Source organism: Bremia lactucae (assembly GCF_004359215.1).
Source record: "Bremia lactucae strain SF5 chromosome Unknown BlacSF5_NotPlaced_49_SHOA01000009.1_1371882bp, whole genome shotgun sequence".
NCBI classification, from domain to species: domain Eukaryota; phylum Oomycota; class Peronosporomycetes; order Peronosporales; family Peronosporaceae; genus Bremia; species Bremia lactucae.
Window position 1 is genome coordinate 960,614 of NW_027152062.1, and position 27,376 is coordinate 987,989.

The 27,376-nt window shown below is 45.5% G+C and overlaps 2 protein-coding genes across 2 annotated transcripts; both read left to right on the plus strand.

Annotated features, from left to right (window-relative positions):
• Nucleotides 1–8,515: 8,515 nt before the first annotated feature.
• On the plus strand, nucleotides 8,516–9,971 carry CCR75_005108 (uncharacterized protein; the record flags this gene model as incomplete). Its single annotated transcript, XM_067963191.1, has 5 exons — nucleotides 8,516–8,540; nucleotides 8,689–8,789; nucleotides 8,861–8,914; nucleotides 8,970–9,152; nucleotides 9,215–9,971. 5 exons carry the CDS (start codon nucleotides 8,516–8,518, stop codon nucleotides 9,353–9,355), a joined length of 504 nt encoding a protein of 167 aa, XP_067820071.1. The 3' UTR covers nucleotides 9,356–9,971.
• Nucleotides 9,972–11,593: 1,622 nt separating this feature from the next.
• Nucleotides 11,594–12,403, plus strand: CCR75_005109 (uncharacterized protein; the record flags this gene model as incomplete). The annotated part of the gene is made up of 1 exon (XM_067963192.1): nucleotides 11,594–12,403. The coding sequence occupies one exon, from the start codon at nucleotides 11,594–11,596 to the stop codon at nucleotides 12,401–12,403; it is 810 nt and encodes a 269-aa protein (XP_067820070.1).
• Nucleotides 12,404–27,376: the final 14,973 nt, after the last annotated feature.

Genomic DNA, 27,376 nt, shown 5'->3' on the forward strand with positions numbered 1-27,376 from the left:
GACTAGCCCTGTCCGACCCTTATGATCGGGCGGCATGCCAAACATAAAGTCCAGACTTACTGACTTCCAACAGTTGTTTGGAATCGGTAGCGGCTTCAGTGGCGCACTGCTGGACGGTGCAGACTTAATGCGCTGACACTGTTCGCAAGAGCAAATATAGTTGGCCAACCATCTATATATGTGTAACCACCAAATTCTCTGACACTCGTAATAATGTCTTTTCACGGCCCAGATGCCCACTAGATGGCGCATCATGGAGCTCGTGAAGGATCATCAACTTGAGATCTGTGTCATGAGGCACATAGATTCTCAAGGGATCACAAGGTGACAGCTGATGCCATAACAGGCCATCGTTGTAGCTAACGCGATTGAGCTTAGCTTTCAGTTGCGACGGAAGGGAAACCTTTCGTCCACCGAAGTGATCCAACAGCAGGCGATAGTGGTCGTCCTGACTGTAGCTCTCTTTCATCTCAAAGGCTAATGAGCTCGTCACGTGGTGTGTCTTCATGGCTACCAACGTTGACGGCTGAATTTGTGTTAGCACTATACACACTTTCCTGGTGAGTAAGCTCGAAGTCTGGTCTCTGTAAAGCGTCAGTCAAGACATTCGACTTATCCGGCTTGTATTCAACTTTAAAATTAAATTCAGAGAAGAATGTCAGTCATCTTGCCATTCTAGGCGAGAGGTGCGGTGAGTTATTGCGGTCCGCAGTGATAGGTACACACGAAACTTGACCAAAACATACTTTATTGAAAGTAGCTCTTTGTCATGCACAAAAAAATCAGTTCCGCGGCTCTTAAAAGCCGGGACTGGTAGGAGATGACACAGTCAACGCCGTCGTCATCCTTCTGCATGAGCGCGCTGCCGTATCCGCGTCTGGCAATGCCAAGACCAATGCCTCAACAAGAGACTGCTTTACTAATGTGAACGCATCTTCTTGTTCTTTTAACCAAACCCATTCTGTGTCCTTTTTAAGAAGATCAGATAATGGTTTAGTTTGCTCCGCATAATTCTTTCTATACTTATGCAAGTAATTAGCGAGCCCTAGGAATTGGCGCAAATCCTTCACATGCCGTGGGATTGGCCATTCCTTTACTGATTTTTCCTTGTCCGGGTCTGCTCGCACACCATGTGTACCAACGGTGCAGCCCAGAACAGGTATCGCAGGGACCCCTATGACGCACTTTTGCAAGTTGACGTACAATTGAGCGTCCATTAAAGTCTGCAACACCGCGTCTAAATGACGCTTGTGCGACTCTTTTGCGCTCAGGCCGTCCTCGGCCCTACTATGCACGAATACATCGTCAAAGTAATGAGGTGCGTAGGCACGGTGCTGACGGATCACGTGAGCAAACACGGAATTGAGTGTCGCTGATGCGTTTTTCAAACCTTGGGGTGCTTACTGCCGTTTTGGCTACATCAGACTCTCTCATGAGTACCTCAGTCTCCACGAGCTGGGTAGGAATTGGTGACGTTTGACATCCCGTCAACGCATCCTCAACTGTCTTCGACACGACATCAGTTGCGTACGCCTCTCGCAGGAGCACATCCTTTCCTGTGTCTTGCGTAGAGCTCGCAACTGTGCGTGTACGCCAGTATATCCATGGCCGACGGCTTATACCAAGCTGTAGCCGAGGCACTGTTGTAGGATTGCTCCTTAACCAAGGCAATTTGGATTGCCTCTTCCATCGTCGACGGCACCTTTCTGAAAATAGCCTGTCGCGATGGGCCATGCCGGAGTCCGTTCATAAACGTGGGCACCTCAATGTGCTCCGGAATCGGACCTACGGTTATGGACGCCGACAGCGAGCGCATCTCTTGCACATACTCTTGCAAAGAACGCTTCGCCAGTCGCGCTCCAAAGAAGCGCGCCTGAAGCAGCACTTCATTGTTCGGCGGCTGGTACATGGCGCGAATCTTTTCCTTTAAGATAGCCCATGTTGGGCGGGTCCATTTGAATGGGGCTCGGCTAATGCGGCCGGGCAGAGAGCATCTCAACAGTCCTGTTGAGAGCCTCGCTCCGAGCCTGCTCATGCCTCAGCTCATCCTGAGTCTGAGTGACGGACTCCGCCGCAGCATGGCCATGTGCCTCGGAAGCGGCTCTCCGCTGTCCGAGCACGAATACCTCAGACTGCTCCAACTGAGCAACATGTTGCTATGGAGGACTACCCAGAAGCCTGGCCAGGGCTTGTTCACCAAGTCACATGTTGCTATGGAGGACTACCCAGGAGCCTGGCCAGGGCTTGTTCACCAAGTTCCTGCGCCATAAGCCCTGCCACCTCCCGGTGATGTTCGGAGAGGTGGGGAATATGAGCCCAATCAATATTGAGGCTCATCCCTACGTACACACGCAGAGATGTGGGTCGTGGGATGGATTTCTAGTGCTACCAAGTGTAGGCGGGCACGTCGTAATGCCACACTCTACTGAGACACACACCCTAGCACAGCGAGGAAGTGGTTTAACTAGCTTCTCTTGCGTGCAGTGAGGTAGTTGTTGTGAGCGCGTTAGCGACCTCACCCAACGCACTAAGTGCTCTAGTAAAGTGTCGTCACGGGAGCGGTAATCCGGCTCCTCGTGCGCACTTACCAAGTAGGAAGTACTTTTCAGACTGATTTATATTCAATCGTATTAAATATAAATACCTATTTTTACCAATTAAAATGCCATCTCTATCGATAACACTAGTATGTATTGCGAGCGTATCTTTCTAGATACCTCCCGTAACGGATGACGCTGGGCGTCATCCCTTCTAATGTGAATGCATCCATGTGCATCACATCATGTGGAGAAGGCTAGATTGAGCTTGAAGGCCGCTAAAAAGAAGGAGACGATTCGAGTGAAATGGCACAGAAAGCCCAGCAAGCTCGCGAGCGTCAAAACAAGTTGAACTGCTAAAAATAGCACGTTCTTGCTTCGGCGGGACTTCAGCTTTGCATTGTAAATGTTCCGAGTATACGACAATACCATCTCTTCCTCAATTTCTTCGCTGAACACCGACTGATATTCAACGCCTTTAAGAGCTTGATACTCGACTTGCAAATTAGAGGACGCAAAGTCTTGACAGTATCCTGATAGCTTAAGATACCTCATCGCAGCTTAACGACGTTGTCGAAATCACGGACGCTGGATATATTTTTTACTCAAAAAATTTCAGGAAAGCTCTTTCCTATGTCGTGAGCTTGGGTAAGCACATGAATTCAACAAAACGAAACTACCAGCTTTGCTAGCAGCAAAATTTTGTTCTGTTATGTACATTACAGTCATTTAGTCACATTGTAATCTAACGACCCGTAAATTTCCGTTCAGCAAGGGCCTTCACATCCGTGGCTGCTGTGTGGGCTACCTGTGTCAGATGCCTACAAATGCATTCCACGAGCGGGTGCCAATCAGGTTTCTGATCTCCAGCCTCGGGAATTCCAACCTCCGTCCTTGCATTGTCTCGCCAATGTCCTAATTTTTCAGTCATCTAGGACGTAATCACCTTCTATCTGGAGGTAATCGGGGTACCGTGTGTTTGTTGACTTTTGCGTTTTCCTTCTTAACCATCGCTTGATTCGCTAGTCCATCAGCCATTCTGTTAGAATGTCGCAAGTGATGCGACCAAGTGGCAACTTGGATTCAATCCGCTACTGCGACGCATTGGCAGTAGATGCCATTTAGATGTTGCGCATTGGTCGGCGCCCGGTAGCGTATGTAACGGGCTAAAGTTGCCCTAATGTTACACAGTCCACGTTAAGTACACTTGGTGTACTTATGGGGATGGCCAATTACTAAATAATAGTAATTAGACCCAGCACTCGGGTGTGGTGCACATTTAAGACCAACCCTTGTGTAACACGCTCGAGTGGTAACTCATTGAGGTTTTCTTGCTATCGCAGCAGCAGGAGGTCTACATTTGCAAAATCGACGAGAGTTTCAAGACAAATAATGCAGTTTAAGTTGACCGGACGACTCTCCCCCAGGAAGTACATGGTTTTGTCGAGCTCGCTCATGTCTTTTACTAGGTGGTATAACAACTGGGAAGGCCCCGGCTGTTTAGTTCGCGGATATCGTTTTTTGATCGTGCAAATGTTCTTGCAAATCGGCGGGAACAAATACTCGTTCCACTTTCGCGGAGAAGTCTTCAAACTCGTCATGGTGGCCATATGCATGATGTACCGCTCCGCAGAACCATCCTTTAAAGTTCCTCCCAAAATCGCTAGTATTCGCTGCATTAACTCAAGGTTCTCAATTTGCTCCTGTTGCGAATAAATTCTGTACCGTTTGTTCCCTTTATAGTTTTAACAATTCTGTTATGATACCCTCATAAGTTGGTTGTTTGACACCATTCGGGTTCAACTCTGATAACTGTCTGGACTTCTTAATTTCTTCTATTAATTCTGCTTGTTGTTGCATGGTACCTTCAAGGAAAAGGCGTCGTGCATAATTGCAAGACGCTCCTAAGTCAATTAAAATTGACCACGGCTTATCAAAGCCCTTTACAGTCGTTTGAGCGACTAGCAAGCCAGGCTTGTACTCGCCTCGTGCCATTGAGCACCGAGCTAATTAAGGCTAGGCTCTATTTACTCTCACCTCCTAGAGGTTCAACAGAGCCTAGGTCTTCCCCAGTAGGGCGCCCCGCGCCTACTGGGTATCGACGTTCCGCACCGTACCAGATCTCTGGTATAGGTCGGAGTTGGAGCTCTTTCGAGCTTTACGCGAATTTCGAAGAGGGCAGGTCGGACGTAAATGTTTCGTGCTTTCGCACATATAACATCTACGGATGGTCTTATGCTGTTTCACAGCTTGAAGAGCCTCTTCTCCTTCATCAACAACTCGGCGTGTAGCGCTACGTAGCCGGATGAGATCGGAATAATTCCGTCCGGGCAACGCCCTTGTTGAGACCCCATAAAAATGTTACGACAGTTGCTTCTTGCACCGGGTCTTGATGCATACATGCAATGAGAGTTCTCAACTCCTGGACAAAGTCCCCTAGGGTTCATTTACCCTGTCGAGTCGCTAGGAGCCGTGCTCGCATGCGGAAAGCCTGATCAGGTGGTGTAAACATGCTGGTCATATGCTGTTTCAGCGAATACCATGACGAAAAAGCGTCGTTTATGGACGTGCTGCACGATAGTGCCCACTCCATGGCTCTACCTCCAAGTTTGGCAATGGCCATAGCCACCTTTTGCCGTTCTGTTAAGAACAAGGCGGAATCAATGGACATTTCCATCTGCTTAATCCAAAACGGGAGATTTTCTCCCTCTTTTTCCTCAAATGTCTTCACAATTTACAGTTAGAGGGCGATCCCTCGGCTCTGAGTCAGGTACAGAGATGTACCGAGTTGGCATAGATGCCCCTAAGAGGTCCTGTACCTGACCGATCAGGGAGGTTTCGTACCGCATGAAGGCTTCAAGCCTTGCATGTAGGACCTCTGGTCCCTGGGAAATAATAAATTCCACGTGCGCAAGCCCAAATAAGGTTTTGAGCTTGTCATAAGCAGCGCGTAGCGCTTCTGACAATTCTGGAACCTCTTCCCCTTTCGTGAGGGTTTAGTCTTGTAAAGACTCAGGCGTAGATTGACTACGAGTGCTACCAGGTGTAGCGGAGCTAACTCGCTCCTAAAGTCAGAGGAAGACTTTCAGACTCAGATAGTCACTTAGTTCTATTGAAGTCATGGGTTTAACAGCTCAGAGAGTCGTACAAGCTATAAAAGCTTAAGGATCCCTAGTTCAAGGGATTCAGGGGTTCGTAGAACCAAGTGGCAACTAGTGCCCAAGAGGATATACCTTAGAAATGCTTCTATCTCTTACAGATCAATGCGCAAGCCTTGGGAAGGCACGTAACGCTTTAAGATCAAAAGGGGGACTGCACTTTGTATAATTAGTTAAATCTAAAAGCCTTACCCTAGCTAATTAAAAATAGATTTTGGCCGCCAGATTTATATCTGGCGGCCACCGCATTTGTTACCCATTATAAATGGGATTTAAGTAACTAACTATTTTGAAATTAGATAAAAGGGTATTTTACCCATAAAGTAAATGTACCACTACAACGGTTCTCCAACCGATGTGTGCCCCATTACATCCTCGCTGTGCTAAAGTGTGTGTATGAGTAGAGCGTGACCGCATGAAGACGTGCCCGCCTACGGCTAATTATCCTAATCTCTCTACGTATTATTGAGGCCATGTCAGTTGAGGCTCGAACAATGTTTTCACTCGGAAATACACATTTGCTGTTTTCAGCGTCATGAGGGATGATATGTGAAGCGATGACTTCGATGTGTCGCATTTAATTCAAATTTTTCATTCGACCGCCGTGATATTTACCTATAAGCAAAGAACGCAAAAAAGTACGTTACTTTTATCGGAGTGTCACTCTTGGTCGTAGTGGTTGAGCGGCCAAGTTTTTCGTCGGTCTAAACCATCTGAATTTTTTATATATAGCCCACCATAATGCTGGCCACGAGCGCCAAAGTGCGTGTCTTTTTTCTCTATCTTCCTTATTATAAAAGTGTTTGATGTTCACTCAAACACAAATCGGAAACGCTGGCAAATTTAAGTGCACAACGTGCGCCCATTCGTAAGGCAACATTCACGCTGCTCTAATATCCTTATATTTACGGTAAAGTCTCCACTTCAGAGATTTTAGTTTAAATGATCGTCATTGCAGTTTAGTGCTCTGGAGGATATGTTGGAGGGTTGTTTATCTTGGTTGTGCTCTCGGTCTTATTTTTGCTATTGTAAATTCTTCTTCATTTCGACGACTTTAAGAATGCTTTGCTCAATATAGAAGCTCGATTTATGCGTGTCAGTTCAGGAGAAAATGTATTGTCATCTTACTACAGATCCTATACAACCGATACTTATAGTCACCTGATCGAAAAAAAATGCTGGATTGGCTAACATATCTTGCGATAAAAATTAAGGAAAAGTACCAAAATACCCCTGACAAATGCAGAAAAGACGGAAATACCCCTGTACTTTATAAATGACCAAAATGCCCCTGGCTATAGCCTATATATATATACACGGAAAACCGTTGTCCACAGCATAATCACATCACTTTACCTCACTACCCACTTCTTCTCCGCGCCAATTATGGCGGAACATCAGCTTACCGTTGGAACGGAGCTTGCAAATGGGAAAAGCTGCCGCGAAGCAGTGAAAGCGACTACCATCGCTGAACGGTTAGAGCTCGCGGTGATCAAAAGTGACAAACGACGCTTCACAGTGGCTTGCGTGCAAGAAGGCCTGGAGGCTGCACGCTGCAAAACTTGCCGACGCACCAACGTTCACCATCAGGACTTTGCGAGACGAACACTCTTGTCAAGGTGTGACTCACCTTGGCCACCAACAGGCATCAATTTCTTGGGTTGCGAGCGTAGTCGAGACCCGGTTGCGTGACAACCCCCAGAACAGACCAAAGGAAATCATCCAAGACGTTCGTCGCGAGCATGGGGTTACGATTTCATACAAGCAAGCTTGGAGAGGAAAAGCGAGGAGTATGAAAACTATTCATGGCTCCTACGAAAAAGCTTATGAAAATCTTCCGGCGTATTGCAGGCAGATTTGTTTGACAAACCTAGGTGAGGGCCGTAGATGGCTGGTGTTCGTTTTATTTGCCTGCCAAAAAATCTCAATATTTTGCTGATGCAATGACTGCTGCAACAGGAAGCGTTGCGGTCGTGTACACGAGTGGGTCCGAGCATCATTTTCGGCGCCTTTTTATTGCCTACCAAGCGTCGATTGCAGGATTTAGCTCTGGGTGCCGTCCACTACTGGGCCTTGATGGAACGTGTAAGAATATTCCAAAACGGTTAGATAGTTCAAATCCATTCAACAGACTTCATCAGCAACCTACCGCTGCATCATCATCACGATTTGGAGCTCACGGGCTTCCTGAATCCAATTGTTAAGCGATTCCGCGATATTGGAGGTCAGATGTCCAAATCTTTGTCCCTCAAACGCACTGTTGGCCCAAAGATTTTTGGCTATGCCCGCAATCCACTCTTAAGCTTCAATTGAAATTTCTTCAATCTCTTTCATCTTAGCGTCGAATTCCACGTCGGTCAATGCATAAGCGGCCTGCCACAAGAGCTTAACCAATGAGACATTTTGAATGCCTTCCGAAAGTTTTCATTGAGCCATGGTATGCATGAGGAAAGATTTCCTAAACGCTGTCGATCAGATCTTCTGACGGTCGGAAAGGAAGGTCAGACGCTGCATATTCGGAGCATTTGATTCCAAAAGCGTCCGTAGCTCTTATAGAAACCAAAGCCAGTTCTCGTCGTTTTCAGCGTCGACGACGGCCATTGCCAGCGGAAAGAAAGCGCCATCACCGTCCACAGCCGTCGCCGCTAGGAGCGTCCCCAAATAATTTGACCTAAGGTGGGTTTCCGTGTATATATATATAGGCTATAGCCAGGGGCATTTTGGTCATTATAAAAGTACACGTTTCAGCATTATTCATTGGTAGTATACCGTGGATCACCACATGAAGTACGGATTAACATTGAGGGAATTCTAACTCAGATGACGGGAATGGATAAGAGCAACGGTATGTGCTATCGTGTAGCGCTAATTTTCCTCGCCACATCAAGCTTTATGGAGACTTACGCTTATTCCAAGCCGCATGCTTGGCGTAAGAGGTGAAAGTAGTGGTATCAAGCCCTAATAACTGCTGTTGCATTGATCATAAATGGTAGATGAAGGAAAACTTGTGGGGAGCGAGATAACAGAAACACCTCTTCAAAATATGTACAGCTTCTGGTACATTAAGCGCAGCACCGGCAACAAGGCTGTCAGCGTATGAATGTATTAATGTTTACCTGTCTTGCTCTTGCCACTTAAGTCATTGTGCTTAATGTGCCAATGTAGGAAAGCTATGAAAAAAGTATAAAACGACTCGGTGACTTTAAAACGGTGGTGTTGGTTCAGGCTATTCCTTGGTAAGCAGGACCTGAGTGTTAAACGATGTTGTCTATAGGTGCAAGACTTCTGGAAGTTCTACAACCACTTGGTGCGGCCGAACGACTTACCGAATACCATGGATTACCATCTTTTTAAGACGGGCATCAAGCCGATGTGGGAGGACACGGCTAATCGACGAGGTGGCAAGTGGATGGTGCGCCTTCGCAAGGGCATTGCCTCGCGTTACTGGGAAGATTTGGTGCGTAATGAGCGATATAGAGCGCTAATATGGAGGAAGAACAAACAGGCTTTTTAATCTAGGTCCTAGCGATCATTGGTGAGCAATTCGACGTTGGCAACGAAATCTGCGGTGCTGTTATTTCAATTCGGTACAATGAAGATATTATCTCGCTCTGGAATCGCAATGCTGACAACAATGAGGCGTGCTTTCGCATTCGGTAAGTTTCGGATGCCATATCGCGTGTTAGTCGATTATCTCATCCTGTGTGCTACATGATATCCGCATACTGAAACAAGTGACACAATGCGAAAAGTGCTCAATTTGCCGCAGTTCGTTGCATTAGAATACAAGCGCCACGACATGTCGCTAAATGACAACTCCAGTTTTCGCAATACAACGTTGTGGCGCTCAGACAAAAATGATGGCAACAGCCGCGAAGGCTCATCCAACGGTGATCGCGCGTCTTCGGGCTCACGTTACCCGCGGGGTGATAAAACTGCTGGCCACCAGCGATCTGCTTGGAATCGTGACGGCAAACGCTCTTTTTTTAAATCGGATGGCAATGACAATGGCCAACAACGTAGCAGCAAGTCGAGTGAACACAAGGGCGAAGGAGGTGATTGAAAGTCGCTAATCATTTAGGAAAAAATAGCAGCGTTTACACTAGTGTGCTGCATATACTGTAGTCCGACCAATTTATTTGCTTAAAGGCGCTCGAATGAGATTAAATTTTGAAGGAGACGATAATGAGGTAGTCAGCTGAAGTGACTTGAACAACTTTGAACGCAGTATGAGCATTTGAAAAAATAAAAAAATACTACCGCTTTTATTATTTTAGGATCAACGTGCCTTGCCGATGCTGCACAACACGTTGATTGTGCTATTTTAAGCTTAATAAGAAAAAAACGAGCCTGAACATTGGGCCCGGAAGGCAAGACCTAGTAAAAGTGTTTTAATGAGTTATGTGGAGATTTTTTTAAATCACTTGCTCTTTTAACAGAGCTCACTTCTTACAGGTAACTACGTAATACATTGGACACTTCAAAAAGTGGTACAATTTGTAAGCGTACTGGCACTTGATATTCCAGCTAATTCAGCCAGTATGGGTGCAGCTGCTCCAAGCAAGCAAAAAGTTTTGTAGGCACAATTTGACACTGCGCCTATCAATGTTGAGCACTTCTACTTGACTTATAATAGGAAAGTAAGCCTTCAACATCAATAAGATTTATTGTGGCAAAACAAAATCGCATCTAGCCCTTGGTCAAGATTAAATCGAGCTCCGTTGTGTCGTGGTTGATAGAGGATGGCGCAAAATCATCACGGTTATTCAAGCAAAAAAATTGGTCAGAAAATTTCCATAATCTTATGTTCGCAATGATAACACATATTACTTTATATGCGTGCAATCGCTTTTTGCATAAAATAAGCGCGCTTCTTGCAACGGTAATCTAGTCAATTCGCTTCAGCAGAAACGTCTCGAATTTAATATCTGAAACGACGAACGGTGCAAATCAGTTCCGAATATTGTAGACAGCGATGAACGACTTGGCACAGAAACACGAGGGTCCTGGTGGACATCTCAGCTATTCGCCCTGACGTAATCCACGTCGCACATCCATCCTATTTTTTTGCACACAGATCACGACGGGGTCATACACTGATAAGCCAAATTGTTATCTATCAATGTCGCTTGTCTTCTAGAAACGAGTATTTGCTCGTTTTGTGTAATTATGCCGATCTGCTGATATTATAGCTAAAAAACTAAGCGTCAGGTCGCGTGGTCCCACCTCAGAAGCTGCTCCGCAATAGCTCGATGCAAACTGTGTGCAGTAACTTAAACATCTGCGCACCTCGGTGGGACGATACAGTTGCACTGCGGCCGTATGCTCAGCCGAGTTGGCGGTTTAGAAGTATTGCCCACGCCCGTCGTTGCGGTTTCAACCTAATGAGGTCGCCACGATGTTTTAAACAGTGTCCTGATGTAAGAAATCATTTCGGATATTTACTCGCAACCACTGCTTTTCTGAACCTAGCATCTAGACGGCACCTCGCGATGGACAAATTTTAGAATTATGCTGCTTGCTTGATCTAAAGATCAAATCATATTTCGTAATGTTTCAGCATGGTTTTCAACCACATGTTTGAGCAGACAAGATTACCGTAGGATTGTCCTCGCAAACTCTTGCTGCGGTTGGATAACCGTGAGATTTCCCCTAGTATCGAGCCTTGAGCCCCAAATAGGCATTTCTTAACGTCAGCAGGCTTTGCGTCGCTTCAACGCACTCTAAAAATTTCTCTGAGTTACTAACACCGTGTATGATTGTGAGCGTAAAATGTCGCTGATTATCCCTTTCCCTTCCCTATGGTCAAAGAGAAAGCCACCGGCATAAAACGCCACACCTCAACACGCCGCGGCTCCTACACCACTTTACACTACCTTATCATCACACTTGACAAAGATGGCGTTCGCACACGCGGTCGAGACACTACGGCCAATGAGGTCCGTATCGCCTGTAACAGCTACGGCTCCAATGCGGCATTCAGGAAGTGTCGGCCCCAGTTCCGTCCGAGATCGCACTGTTGTCGTCTTCGATTGGGATGACACGTTGTGCCCCAGTTCCTGGCTTCACGTTCAAGATCTGCTCCCCAAGTATCGCGGGGATCAAAGAATTGTCAAGCGCGAGCAGCGAGAAGTGCTCTTCCTGATAGATGCGCACGTTGCGCGGCTTCTCCAAAAGGCTGTGGCCTATGGTCCCGTATTTATCGTGACTGCCGCCGAGAAGGGCTGGATTGAAGCTTCCGCCGCTCTCTACCTGCCCACTGTTAAGAGCATGTTGGCTCTTGCAGATATCCACATTGTTTCGGCACGTAGTTGGTACGAACAAAATTTTGGCCTCGGCGGTGACTCAGCCACCTGGAAGCAAGAGGTGATGGAACTCATCGCCCGCAAATGTTTTACAAATGGAACTGCCCAACAATTTGGCGCACGCCCATATTTACAAAATTTTGCCCCTCAAAGCGCATTTTTCAATCTCGTTTCAATTGGTGATTCGATGGCAGAACGAGATGCGTGTTTTGCTGCCGTTCAGAATGTATGTCAAACATTTGCCAAAACCCTCAAGTTTATCGAGCACCCCAGTGCTGAGGAAGTACTCCAACAGGTAGAACTCACACACGATTCGTTTGAGCAAGTGTGCGGATGGCATAACAACTTAGACTTGCGGCTATCCCGTGAGCAGTTAGACGAATTGCGCGGGTCGCCTATTTAAGTTGCGAAAGCGCCAGCGCACTAATTATGCCCGAAGCTTTTTTAGCTTTAATTGATAGGGTTGTCCACTAGGGACTGTAATGACCACGTAAAATGAATGTATAAAGGCATTAGTAATCTAAACACTGCTTGTGTTTTTTTGTCGATTACTGAGCTGTGCATCCTTTCTGCTCTCAATTTAGCCGTCACGGCAGAGCATATCGGACAGCTCTTACTCGGTGCTTTTTACCTCGTTTGCAACTCTCTTATCCTTAAGATTTCAAATTTGGTATTTGATTTTTTAAATCAAGTATAGGTGACATTATCACGATTGATGTTTGTCAAAGGGCTTCTTATTCCAAACGCTTTAAAAATCTTTGTTCAATTTGCTCGGGATTTTTCCACGACATTTCTTCAACAGTTGCAGAAGCGCATATATGGCCTTCGGTCGATTGTTATTCTTCTGTCCTAGGTGAACACCATCTCTGTCGCATTTCAAAACACCTGGTAGAGCCAGTATAGCGTCTACTGGCTCTACCAGGCGTTGGTTAAAATCCCACGCCCATGGATATTCTGTACAGAAATAGAATATCCATGCAAATGGGCGTGGGATTGAACATCTTGGATTATTTCTTCCAAGGATGAACATTGGTGCTCAGGAGGAGGTAGCATGTTGGGAGGAAGAAGCGAGTAGCGGAATAGGAGCACAAGTCGGAAGTAGAGTTTACAAGATTAGACAATTGTTCTCTATTTACACAGAAAAAAGGGTAATTTCAAGCTGAAACGAGGGGCGACGTTTCATACTTGCCTGGCATTCACACTTGCCCCCCGAGGCACGCCAGATACTCTTTTACTGAAGGATGAGTGCTTTTTCACACTTGCTCCCTCCCCGTGGCAGGTCACGTGCTTAGGGGGGTATGTGTGCATCAATTTAGCGTTGATTATTGGATACTTTATCCAATTCGAAAGTGGATGTATCGCTCAGGGTGCGTCGATTTAGTAATTCCTTAAATAATAAATAATAGGGATTCCTTATTCAGCCCACACCGGTCAAATATTTTTCGGAAGTCGTGGCTCCTAATTCGTCAGAAAACATGGAAAGAATTAATTATGTTAAATTACGCTAAAATAAAAATAAAATAAAACGCTGGGATTCGCATTTTTTTCTACTTAACCAAAAAAAAAAATCCACATTTCTAACAAAATGTTGCTTTGTTGATGCTGTGGTACTTTGCTTTAGTTGATGATGATACTGGTGATGCTGCTGGGGTTGCTGTGCAAAGAGCTCAAGGTTGTGTATTTCACTGGTAACTTCTACTTGTCAATGACCAGATTCTTGTCACCGTATGATAGCCTTGAACAAAACAGTCGATGCTGCAGCTAGAGAGGACACGATTTTCAACACGTTGGCGATTTTCAACACGCAGGCAAAAATATGAGCTTTAACTTATTCAATTTCTCTATAAGCTACCTTTTTTGTGCGTTTGACAACAAGAACATAGCCTTCTTGTGGTGCATAGACATTAATTGCTGCCTTTGCTTATTCCAAGGAGGCGGCATGTTTGACGGGTGGTGCGAGGCTGTTCATTGCGATTTAAATAGAAATGTTGAAACTGTTCAAATTGGCTCAATATGACTGTCGAAACGATGCGGTAATGAAAATGCTGTGGTAAAATAAACACTTGCCAAATTCTTCCAGACCAATTTGAAGTCACGACTCTTAATAAGTTTACAGTCATTCTTCTGGTATCGTATAGCCCCGGTGGCAGGCAGATCCTATAAAGTAATAAAAATTATAAATTTTAAAGCTGGTAATGATACATATTTTTTATTGAAGGGGTTCACAGCTGTTTTTTAGGGAGGATCAGCCAGCTTATTACTTAGTCTTCCTTAGTATTTACTTTAAGTTACTTAGGCACACTGACCAAGTTTACAACCTTATCTGCACATCGTACTCGAAGGCAGCTTACCTTCACTATTACAAGTGTAGGTTAGCTAATACTGAGACAGTATTAGCGAAAGGTACCCTGTCACATCACCCGGGTGATAGGTCTTTATATTCACTGTTGTTAATATATTGTGAGCCGGCATTGCTGCCATCAAAGCAGAATGGTGATGAATATAACGAGCTGGTGATGGGGAAGGGTGATGGCGCTATTATGCCAAATCCACACTTTAACCATTTTTCTTAGCTTTAAGACAGCAAAAGTTACGAATAAAATGTGCGTACCGCCAATGTGGAAGCTTGCGCCAGCTAGCGCAGCGAGCAATGATGAGAGCGCTACAAATTAAGGTACATTTGCTTCTCAGTTGGGTCAAAACCCAACACCTGCCTTTACCCTTTCTATATGGAGAGTTCGACGCAGAAGCGTCTAAGCGTAAAGCTCAATCGACGGCACATGAGCGTGTCCAGTATGCGCCATAAGTTCGCGGTTATCGAGAGCGGCTATGTGACTGGTGGTATACCACCTGTACCACCTTCATCGGAATGGCCAGGGTCGGATAGAATTAGTATGTCGCTCCTTAAGCGCAATTATAGACGCTCATAAATTTTACTGTGTCTACCGCTCGTTAAAGCTCAAAAGAAATAACTTGGCATTTTTCCCGAATCCCGGTCATGTTGAGCTCTAATGAAACAACCGGCCAATACCAAGCAGAATTCCAGCGCCTTTTCCAATTAGCGGAGCAACGATCGCAGCGAATCAACTTCGCTATATCTCGTGAAAGAGAAGTCATGGATATTACTGTAGATCCTGCTCCTCATCAGCAAGCTGCTTGTGCAAGTCCATCTGGTACTAGCGGAGTGGCTCCAGTTGGTGCCCATTTTCATAAGTAGGCACCATTGCCGCCACGTCGACGCGTAGGGCATCGACCGGTTCTTACGAGTCGAAACTCTTCGGGTATTCCGTCCATTGGAATGAGATCTGAAGCTATACTTCACAGGGTGGTGGGCCAGCAGCTATACAACAAGAAGCGTTGGTAACCAGCGCGTCCACCAATGCAGGCGGCGCCTAAGGAGTGACATGCATGCTCTTCTACTCGTGGAAGCCTATCCTGCTTGCATTCCGTCGCAAGTGTAGAGCGCTGCCACTGTCCATCGGATCGATGATATCGAAGGTCAAGTCTTGTGGCTGATATCATTTTTCTGCGATGTTTGCTCGATCGATCGCTAAGAGTACGAACAACTAACTTCGGCTGAGCTTTTTGTCGCAATTGATGCTAAAAGACTCACGTCAAGCGCGCAGACCGCCTCGCTTCCAAGGCAAGGTGGGAAAATAAATTGACTGGAGGTTATCCATCTTCTGTGTGGCCCCACGTGAACGAACGTAGGCGGGCACGTCTTCATGCGGCCACGCTATACTTAAGCAAACACCCTAGCACAGCGAAGAAGCGGTTTGACCGTCTACTCTCGTGTGCCGTGAGGTAGTTGTGGTGGGCGCCTTAGCGACCTCACCCAACGCACTAAGTACTCTGGTAAACGTGTCGTCACGGAAGCGGTGATCCGACTCCGTGCGCACTTACCAAGTAGGAAGTAGTTTTCAGACTGATTTATATTTAATCGTATTAAATATAAATATCTTTTCTTACCAATCATAAAACGTCATCTCTGTAGATAAGACTAATATGTATTGCGAGCGTATCTTTTTAAATACCTCGTGTAACGATTACGCTAGGCGTCATCCCTCATAATGTGAATGCACCTATGTGAACCACACCCAAGTGGTGTATCTAAATACTTTAATTAAGTAATTGACCACCCCCTTAAGTACACAAAGTGTACTTTACGGGGACTGTGTAACACTAGGGCAACTTTAGCCCGTTACAACGAATGCTTGACTCACGGTCGGTGTCATCATCGGTCACCTTATAAGGATAGAATAGAGGTGTATTGCGGATATACATATCGTTTCATATGGCTCACGTGATATATGGCGTCTTCATATACAGCGGGAGGGTAAGCCTATAAGTCTAAGTCCAACCTCCTCAACCACCGCAAAATTGTCCTATGAAGCGCGGCAGAAATGTAGTAGCTTCACCAAGTAATACAAACAGTGTATTTTTGGGTAAATTGCTTGTTTAAAGTCGGTCAGTTTGAATTTCATGTTTGGAATCTCGCATGACCACAAGGGCAGGACGGTCTCGTTATGTTTGTGGACAGACTGAGAACAATGAAGTAATCACCAAAATGTAGCACCACGATTTTAGGCAAGGAGGCAGCTCAATTGTTGATAGATCACGTTTATCGACTACACGGGGTGCCTGAGTCCATAATATTAAACCGGGATCCGTGCTTTACGTCCGGTTTCTGGCGTCATGTGTTTGAGCGGCAGGGTAACAAGCTCCACATGTCAACGGCCAATCATTCCCTGACCATCGGTAAGGCTGATTGGGCCAATCGAGTTGGGGCGAATGCATTGCGCACAGTGTGAATGGAGCAAACAAGTGCCTTTATGTGAGTTCACTATCAATAACAGTGTCCAAGCTAGTACGGTTGATACAACATTTTATACTAACGGATGCGCGACCCTCAGGCGCCGTCTTTTTTTGCGCGCAGCCCGAATCTTTGTAAGGGAAGACCCCTTACTCGATCGAGAATGAAGGACACAGTTTCGCCGAAGTGACGATGTCCCAAGGGGGGCATTAGTCTACGGTTGAAACTTGCCCTGGTGACTCTGCCAGTTAGAAGTGATTACGGCACCTACAGGTATCAGTGCGGGGTCATGGCAAGACTGCTTTTGCTCCTTGACGAAAACGATGTTTCGTTACTGGCAGCTGCGCCACGACAGATATGATAGGCGACCGGATGCTAAAAGGTGAGCGAATCTCAATGCTTTGTTGAATAACTATTAGGCAAGAAACGAAGAGTTCGAAATGAGATGGCATGCCCACAGGATAAGCTATACAATACGCGTCCAACCTGGTCGCGAAATCAATGAAATATTACGTGGAAGACGAAGTATTATTGAGTACTGCTACCGGGTATCGGCAGTGACATCAATGGCGCACTGCTAGACGGTATAGGCTTTCTGCGCTGACGCTGTTCGAAAAGGCTAACATAGTTGGCCAGCCACCAATATCAGGTGAAGCCACCAAAATTCCTCTGGCACTCAAGTGCTTAGCACAGCCCAGATGCCAATTTGATGGGGCATAAGGAGCTCGTGAAGTATCTTCAGCTTGATATTATTGTCATAGGGACATAGTTTCTCAAGGGATCACAATGGGACAGCTAATGCCATCCCAGGCCATCGCTTTAACTAAACCGACTAAGCTTCGTCTTCAAGTGCGACGGATCGGTGCCCTTTCGTTCATCGAAGTGATCCAACAGCAGGCGACAATGTTCGTCTTAAATAAAAAGCTCGACGACTCAACATTTGCCTTAAAAACAAGCACTCTTTCCTTGGGTCCAACCTCAAAGCCTGATCTGCGCTGTAACGCGTCAGCCAAGACATTTTTCTTACCTTGTTTGTATTCAACTTTGATATTCAAGTAGAGCAGAATGTAAGTCTTTTCGACATCATAGGCGAGTGAGTTTATTTCGATCCGAAAGCGATGCGTGATACGTATACATTACAAACAATTTGGTGCTCAACAGGTAAACCCGAAGCTTAACAGTACAAACTTAAACTAAAGTAGTTCCTCTTAAGCACAACGTAATTATGTTCGCAGCTTTTAAAAGCCGGGACTTGTAAGAGATGACGCATGTTTCTGCAGTAGTGCGCTGCCGATTGCACAATTACTTGCATCACAGACGACGCTAAACGGCTTGTCCGTGTTTGGCAATGCCAATGCCGTGATTCAACAAGAGATTGCTTCTCTGATGTGAACCCTTCTACCCGATTTTCTTACATAATCCATTCTGTATCCCAATAAGGAGGTCAGACAAGAGCTAAGCCCGCTCCGCAAAGGTTTTGCTGCAACTATGCAAGTGAAAAACAAGCCCTAGGAATCGGTGCAGATTCTTCATATCGTGAAAGTGGCCTTCCTTAACAGCCTTGTCATATTCTGGGTCTGCTCGTACTCCCTGTGTACCTACGATGCAACTCAGTTCAGGTATCTCGGAGACCCCTATGACACAATTTTGCAAGTTGACGAGCAATTCGGCGTCACACAGAGTCAACAACAACTTCCAAATGACGCTTGTGCGAATCTATTTCGCTCAGTCAGTCATCGGCCCTATTATGCACGAATACATCGTCAAAGTAATCGAGTATGTAGGCACGGCGCTGACGCATTATGTGAGCTACCACTCGATTCAATGTCCCTGGTGCGTTTTTAAACCTTCGCCATCACAAGCCACTCCCAAAGAATGTGCTTGGTATTCTAACTACCGCTTTGCTATATCGGACTCTTTTAAGAGTATTTAATAGTAGCAATCCTTCAAACAAACGCGAAACGTTAGTTGACTTTCTGATTAAGTTCAACAAGACATTTTTATCGGAACGGTGCTTGCTCCGATATAGTGGCGACCATGACGTTTGACGTATTGGCAACGAACTTCTGATTGTGTTAGACACGATATTGATTGCATAAGCCTCTTCAATAGCACATGCCTTACAGTGTCCTGCGCAAATTTATTACTGTTCGTGCAGTAAGTCTATCCATGGTTGGTGTTTGCCAACCATAGGATGCTTAGGGTAAGGTTATACAAATTGCTCATACCTAGCACCATGGACTTCTCTCAGCAGGAGAAGTCATGAAAATCAAAGGCGAATTTTTCTTGGCTCTCCTCAGATTTACGAACGCTCCGTTCGCTAACCAAAATGTCGCTTTTTCTCGCTTGCCATCCTGTCAAAGCGACTCATAAATTGCTGCTCTCTTTTGGAGCCGCGAGTTTCACAGAAATTCTAGGATGAACCCAAATCCGCGAAAGGGGTCATCACGTAGTCATCCCCTCATACACGAGCGCTATAGACCCAACAGGGTTGATGTTCGATATTTTGGAACCTCAGCGACAATCCTACCCTTTTGTCCGATAACTGTGAAGTTTTAAGGGTAGCTTCAAAGCTTGCATCCGTAAGGCATCCCGCCTTTACTGCGCTTCTGCACTTCCCTAAACCGTCAGCAGTCGATGATCAACCCGTGTGCAGTTCGCGGTTCTTGCCATCGCCCTTCGGGTAGGGTGCCATCTTGCTAGGCATCTTAGCACTAGCCATAAGAAAGATGGCCGCACTTATAGCAGACAACGTCTGCGCTGCCCAGATCCATATGAGTGGCAATCAGCATTTCAGCCGATGGCTAATTACGAGCTGTAGTCAAGGCACTGTAGTTGTGTGCTCTTAAAGAAAGTACTCGAACTGTCTCTTTCATCGTCGACATGTCCCGTTGGTCCGTGTCGCAGTCCGTTCATGAACGTGGGCACCTTAATAATTTTCGGTATCGGACCACAGTAATGGATGCCAACAGCGAGCGCATTTCCTTCACATACTCTTGCAGCGATTGCTGCGCCTGCCATGCTTTAAAGAAGCGCATCTTAAGCAATACTTCGATGCTCGGCGGCTGATCCATGGTGCGAATCTTTGCATTAAGATATCTCATAAAAGGAACGCCTTACTGTTCGCCATAAGCGCCGTTCCTAAGAACTCTGAGGCCTTTTCGTGCAAATGGGGCATGGCGTTCGACATCATCGAAGTGTCGTAATCACGATCTGCGCCACACCGTCTTCCCCCACGACTAACAGGCAGTAGACGATTCTGTGAGTTTTATTTTTATCAAACTTGAGCTGGTCTAATTGAATGGAGACAGGCTGCGTCACAACAGTCCTGTTAAGATTCCGAGCCCACTCATGAAGAAGCTCATCCTGATTCTTACTGATAGACTCAGCCGCATCATGGGTATGTCCTTCGGACGCGTACATACCCTATCCAAGCATAAACGCCTCAAAATGATCCATCTGAGCAACTTGTTGCTTAGACATGGCGCTCTATCAATTTAGTAGCCAGTGTAAAGTAAGCTTCAGCAACACATCATTGTGTTTTATATCGCGGTAGTATCTCGGTCGGTAACGTAATGCTAGTACCAAACATATCTCTGTCGCTACATAATGCTAGTCTCAAACATAGTTGTATTCTCACTTCTATAACAAGATAAGCAAAGCGGTCGGCGTACATACAGAACAGAATAAGCTTTAGGCAGGCATGGCTGATACTTGCAAACCAAAAAAGCCGATTTTTTTAAAATTGCCTCTGATTGGGAATACTCGGGCTTTCTTGCTTCGATTACTCTTAAAAATCATCTTTGCTGTTTGGCTTAAGCCCAAATTGTTTTCAATTCGCTCTTACTAAGTCAATTGTCGAGCATTCAGCGAAGTGATCATAATTGTGCCCGGAGGAAAAATATTTTTGTAGCGTATGGATTGCAAGCATGGATTTTAAAATTCTAAAGTCAATATAGCTGCCGTGTTATCAGCTTAACCTAACTGTGGTGCCCATCAGAATATTTCAAGGATTGCAACTAATACAAACCGTTTCATATTATGATAGGATGGAGAACGCTCATTCGAAACAAAAATGACCGTCACAATAGCGCTGCAATAGCAACATTTTTTGCGCTAGGTCGTGGAGTCGGCCCGATTCTCCTTTGCGTTACGGACACAACAGCGATTTGAGGCAGCGCAATTGAAACGAAATGTTTGTTACAAATATTATTTCCTATAGAAGAAATAAATAATATTTGATCCTATGAGAAGAAACAAATAAAGATGTACAAAATTAGTATCTAAATTAAGTTTAACTTAGTAGTTCCAATATTACCAAATCCAAGAATTTGTCGATCGCTATTACTTGTTCACGAGGCAATGTCCACTGCTTCATGACACAGTATTTCGAACCTGGAATCAGGTTGATTTCGTGTCGAGTGCCTTTTACCTTAGGCATCTCGCACGGTACGGACTTAGGGTATGCATCCTTATATTTTATTTAATCTTTATATGTAGGATTCGTCTTACGATTGGGATATAAAACGCTCGATCCGAGCCTTCACGATTGGGATGTAAAACATTCCATCCGAGCCTTCTCATCGAGGACACTTTCGTCCATGGATGAGCTGCTGAGAGCCCGTTCGTTCTCATGAAATACTACTGCCGACAGAATATCGGCCACGTACTTGTCATCTATGACGAGTACACAGATCCGCTTGACTATGCCACTACGCAGATCACGCAAGAACCGTTTCGGTTCCAGCGTTGGCAATTGAGATATCTCCGAAGTTATATTCAAGGGCGCTATCAAATCAAGTGTATATGCGCATACACTTGATCCATTGTTTAATAATACAATTGTTGTATCACCTGGGAACCTTTGACCACAGGTGTATGTGAACTTGTTAACGCAAATTCTTGGCGACTTTTTCTCTCAAGTTTAATTTGGGGACTTTCTCCCCCAATCGCTTCTAGCTGTGGTTGCGCAACGATAGCCTCCCTAATTGCTTCTGGCTGTGGTTGCGCAACCAAGATCAACTCTCCAGTCGATTTTAGGACTTTCGCGCTGTCTCTTATCGACAGACGTTTCAAATTCTCTTAGATGTTGCTTTCCAAGCAAGCATCCTTGTTTTCGTACCACTTAACTTATTCGACTGGTCGAAATTCGACGCCGCCTGTGCTTGTGCTTGTGCACAGCCGTCGAGATCTACCTCCACAGTGGAATAAGTATTCACACTGAGGTATTGTGCAGTAGTGCAAACGACTGAACCACAAGTGATGCCATCGCACCCGCTCGTAGGACATCTACACGCTTGTGAACGCTCCAAGACGCTCACCCGATGGCCATCTGATGGACGAGAGGCAGGCATCATCACGACTTGATGCTTTTAGTTGATGCATGGCTCGTACTTTATGAGCCATGGTCATCTAAGAATGACAGCAAATTTGTCATACAAATTTAATACGATGAAAACATCATTCTACTGTTACCCTTTAATGTGTATTGGATACCAGCTACTCCTTTCTTTACTGTCACAGATGCTCCTGTTGCTAGGCGCACTTTTATCCTCTTTAAAGGGATATCGAGCTCAATAAATTTGAGCCGCGATCTTCTGGCGATTTGTGTCGAGCAAAACTATTCGACGCCCCACAAGGACGATCGCTTAGCAGCGGGCAATGTGAAGGAGTAAACCTCCCCACATAGTTCTCCGACCTTATGGATGCGTAAAGCAACAGGAGGGTGGCGGTTGCACATGCGATCAATAAATTGAACGCTGCAACGGTATCGGTTCAAACGCCGATACCACGAAAAGACGTAATCATAGATGGTATGTCAAAGAGTACTATCCTTTCGTCAGGATCTGATGGATGAGTGGATTATATCAGCTCCTGATGCGTGAACAGGATATCCCGTTCACAGCAGTAAGCACCCAAGCAGAATGTTATGGGAATGGCTAGTTATGCCCTACGGGCTTAGTAATGCCCCTGCGACATTCAACAGATGTCTAAGAAATCTGTTGAGATCGGTGCGGGATTTCGCACCGAGTTATCTGATGACGTCTTCGTTCATAGCAGAGCCAAAGTCGAACGTTGAAGTAGCATACATTTTGCTTACGCATAAGTGGTATGCAATCTGAAGAAATGTAATATCGACTGCAAGCGAAACACTCCTTCTTGGAGCATCGTGGGTAAACACGGTGAACGTCCTGATCCGGAAAAAAACAAGGGGATCGTCGACTGGCCTGTGCCAGTCGATGTAAAGGGGCTTCGAAAGTTCTCGGCTTTCCAGCGTACTTACACAAGTACTTCCGCAATTATTCCTGAATGACAGTACATCTTTCTTCTTTGTTAAAAAATGCAAAGTGGTCATGGAACGCTGATTGTCAGCGTTCCTTCAAGGATATCAAGCAAAGTTTTATGCAACCGCCAATCCTGGCGATTGCGGACCAAGACAGACCATTTCATGTGGTCTAGAAGGCCAGCAATTTTGCAGTGGGCTGTGCGTTAATGCAATATGACACAGACGGCGCAGAGCGTGTCGTCTGCTATTAGTCGCGTCAGCTTCAACCAGCTGAAAGCAATTAGTGAGTGCATTACACGGAGCTCCTTGCCATTTAATATGCACTCGCTAAGTTTAGGGTCTACCTCTTGGGAGATAGTCCGTATATTGTTTATATGGACCATGCGTCCTTACGCACGGCTGAAACAGTCCACACCCCTCGCGATGAAAGGTGAGATGGTTGTTTTCCTTTGCGGAGTAAAACTTCTCCGTATTATACAAACCAGGACGACTTAATGTCGTCGCTGATGCCCTTTCGTGCCGGCCCGATTTTTTGCCGGCAGCGCAAACAGCAGTGAAGTTAAGCCCAAGAAGTGTTCCGTCGTCAACAATAGTTGACGACGATAGAAAAGCCTATTACGACGATAAGGCTCTTACAGGATTGATAGATCACCTTAGAAAATCATCACAACAAACTTTAAAAGGATTGTCAAAATTGTGTCGATCTTCAACGGATCGAGACACAACTCGCAATGGTTTGCTGAATTACACAGCCATTGCTGGCGATACACCTCGTGTCGTCATTTCCACCAATTATGATTTGCGTTATCGCATCATATATGAGTGTCACGACGCACCACTAAGTATGCATCGTGGACGTAAGAAAACTTATCTCAAGATAACCTGCGATGTATACTGGCCACACCAGTATGAATTTGTTCGCAAGTACATACGTGCTTGCGAAGATTGTCAACGGGTGAAACTTAGTGCATACCGTGCGCCGTTCCAACCTCTGCCTGTTCCGGCAGAGTTTTGGCAGTCCGTATCTATGGACTTCGGCTTCGGATTTCCCGAAGACGCCGACAAGAATTATGGTATTCTTGTGTTTGCTGATCGCTTCAGAAAGATGGTATATCTTGCTGCAATCCCGAGTCGTCTACAGCCAAAGGCTGAGCTCGTGTCTTTGTTGACACGATATTTCGACTCCATGGGTTACCCTGTGAACTGGTCTCAGATCGAGATCCCAGATTCACGGTAGAGTTTTGGCAAAATAACTTGGAGTACAGTTAAAAATGACATATTTGACCATACTGAAACAGATGGTCAGACAGAACGTGCAAATCGTATCTTTGAAAGAATACTTCGCGGATACGTCCTATTTTTTCGAGCTGAAGCGATTCTTGTCGATGGTAGAATTTCTCATCAACAATTTAGTGCATGCTTCGACAAAGCATACATCGTTTTTCGTGAACGGCTTACGCCATCCACGAAACCCACCTTGTTTGGGAGTAACTCTAATTCAAGGGAGTAGGACTCGCTCGAGCAAAGTAAAATCTAGCTCTTGTTCATCACGCATTCACTTTACGGTCAATGCGAACAATACAGATGTTGATTCATCAACAGTGATGTGGCGAAACTCAGTAATAGCGATAAGGCTAATGCTGACTTTGATAACGATGCTGAAAGACAGCTTTGAAAACAATATCATAAGTGAGAGCAATAATGCTCTCACTAATGAGGTGTATGACATCTCCGCAGTGCGCACCCGTCACACAGAAGACAAAAAAAAACAAGTCAGCAGGTGAATTCGTACTGGCTAGAGAAGCAGTGGTCCGATTTGTACAGGATTCCATCGATGATGCGGTGGACCGACAGAAACGGAATTCTGACAAAAGTGGAAGAGCAAACGCTCTTTATTCAATGTAAAGGATCTAGTCCTACTATCTACGGTAAACCTACCATAACATGTAGTGACGAATGTGGGCGGTAATTAAATACTGCTTTGATATATCCGCCCGTTTCATTAACTCCATCGCCAAGGCAATGCGTACACGATCCAACTGCCTCGTACTATGCGTACGCATCCTACGTTTAAGGTCGGGTGTCTCCGCCCGTACCATCTGTACGAGGCTTCTTCCGTTTCCAAAGTAAACCGGCACAGTCTAAGGCATCGCCAAAGCCTGATTGTAATGAGGCACTACAACTTGTACTGCTTCAGTTGCGAGTGGTGCCCTACGTTATTTCACGTACACTAGTACGTGCAGAGGAAAACTTCTCTTTAAGATAACTAGCTTAAAAAGGGTAAAATGAAAACTGTATTTATATAATTATGTGTCTCTTTTTCTATCTTTGTAAATGCTAACTTCATTATAATCTAATACTAAATATGTAAATGAATTCTTATCTCTATCTTATCTATAACTCTCTCTTTGATTACTTCTACAGCTGATTAGTCTGCGAAATAAATAGATGTAATGGTCTATATCTATTTATGGATAAGAATTCTGAATATTACAATATAAAGTAATATCCTGCAAATATTATCTACCTTTTGGATAATATATGAATTAACAACCTTTAAGTGTTAATTTCATGTAACGATACACCCCGTTACATCACCCCTCCCTTAACAACAATCACTCTGAGTGTCATTGGATGGAGCGGTCGCTATGTGACCACTTTATTTTTAAAACGATGTTGATTGGTCAGATCCATTATTTTAAATTCCATCGCATGAAGAATCAACTCATGCGGGATGACGATAGTGCTGCGCCTCCGGCTGATGTTTGTGCAGCCGCGGGTGATGCACTGTTACCTCTTGCGGCAGACGGAAGGTCTGCCGTAGTATCTTCCACTCGCACAACACTAGATGTTGCGAGTGCACGTGCTGATACCACGTGAATACGACCCCTCTTTGGAGGTCGATTACGAATGCGAGTCGGACGAAATTGCCAACTCGGGGAGAATGTAACAGTCGCCTGATAGACGTGAGGCGGCTGACTATGAGCCTTCGAATGAGAGGGCTCATTCTGATAGACGAGTTAGTAGTCTATTTGGATCCGACGATGAGGATGATCCCTCATCGCCCGTTCCGTCTCCCGTACGGTCACCTGCACGTGTTTATGTGCAAGGTGATGCCGATGGCGTAAGCCATCGTAAGAAAAGTTCTTGTGGTACCCCTACTTCAGTGGGTACCACTAAGGGGAGGGAAGACAGTAAAATCTCTCATCTCGCTCCTGAAAAGAAGCCGTGGCTTTTGTCAGAATGGCTAATCAATAGCTTGTTTGGAATAACTACTCCTCACGATAAATAATCTTTATTTATTGCGACAAAGCTACATGGCCTTGATCCCAGCGCGAAGAAATTTCGCGCTGAGGAAGACTTTTATCTCGATGCTTTTCTTAAGCATCGATGGTTTAGTGGCAACAATAAGCGAGATAAAGTCTCGCTTATGCAAGCCTGGAGCGCGTTCATTCGCAATGTCAAAGACATTGGACGCGAAGCCTGGCTTCAAAAACGAGAATTCGCGTTAAGTTTGAGAAACGAACTCCAACCGGTGCAAAGTATAAATTGCATCGGGTGTCACGTGAGGTTGGGCTTCCATGCCTCACGTGGGGTGATCCCTGTCCGTGTTGTGCAGACAACTCGAAGAGGGTAAAAGGGATGTATATTCCCTTTCTTCGCCCTGGGGGCTCGCATCTTTATTGTGGTGCGTGATGCGATTGACGTTTTGCAATCGATTTACAAGCACCAGGATTGCGTGTTTTCCGATATGCCTTCCGAACCATCGGATGGGTCTTGTCATACTGACGGACGAGGCCCTCAACGTCAGCAACCAGCTGGGAACGAGGCTCCCAGCTGTCATGTGAAGGTGGATAACCACGCCAGCGAACAAGATAACTCGTTCGCTGCCCCTTCACATCACGGTGGTTCTGGATACGTTCCACAAGGAAACGTTGATCACCGTGGGAATCCACCAATGGTTGTGGTGGAGGAGGAAAAATTAGATCCGAACCGTATGTCGGATCAAATGTCGAGGATCGACAAAATCGATCACTTCCTCCATGATTTCGAGGAGGGACTTGAGCACAAGAGCGGCAAGCGTCGCTCGTTTGAGCAGACGGTGCAGGCTCACCATATCGAGCGGTCGGAAGACCGTTCGAAGAGTGCGTACTCCATTTGTACGAACGGAAATATCATGCTGTTAACGATGAGCTTTCGTCAGCCCATCGTAGTTTCGAGGAATTCGAAACCGGCATGCGAAACTTCAGGTTCAACATGAGAATCTGGTTCGCGAT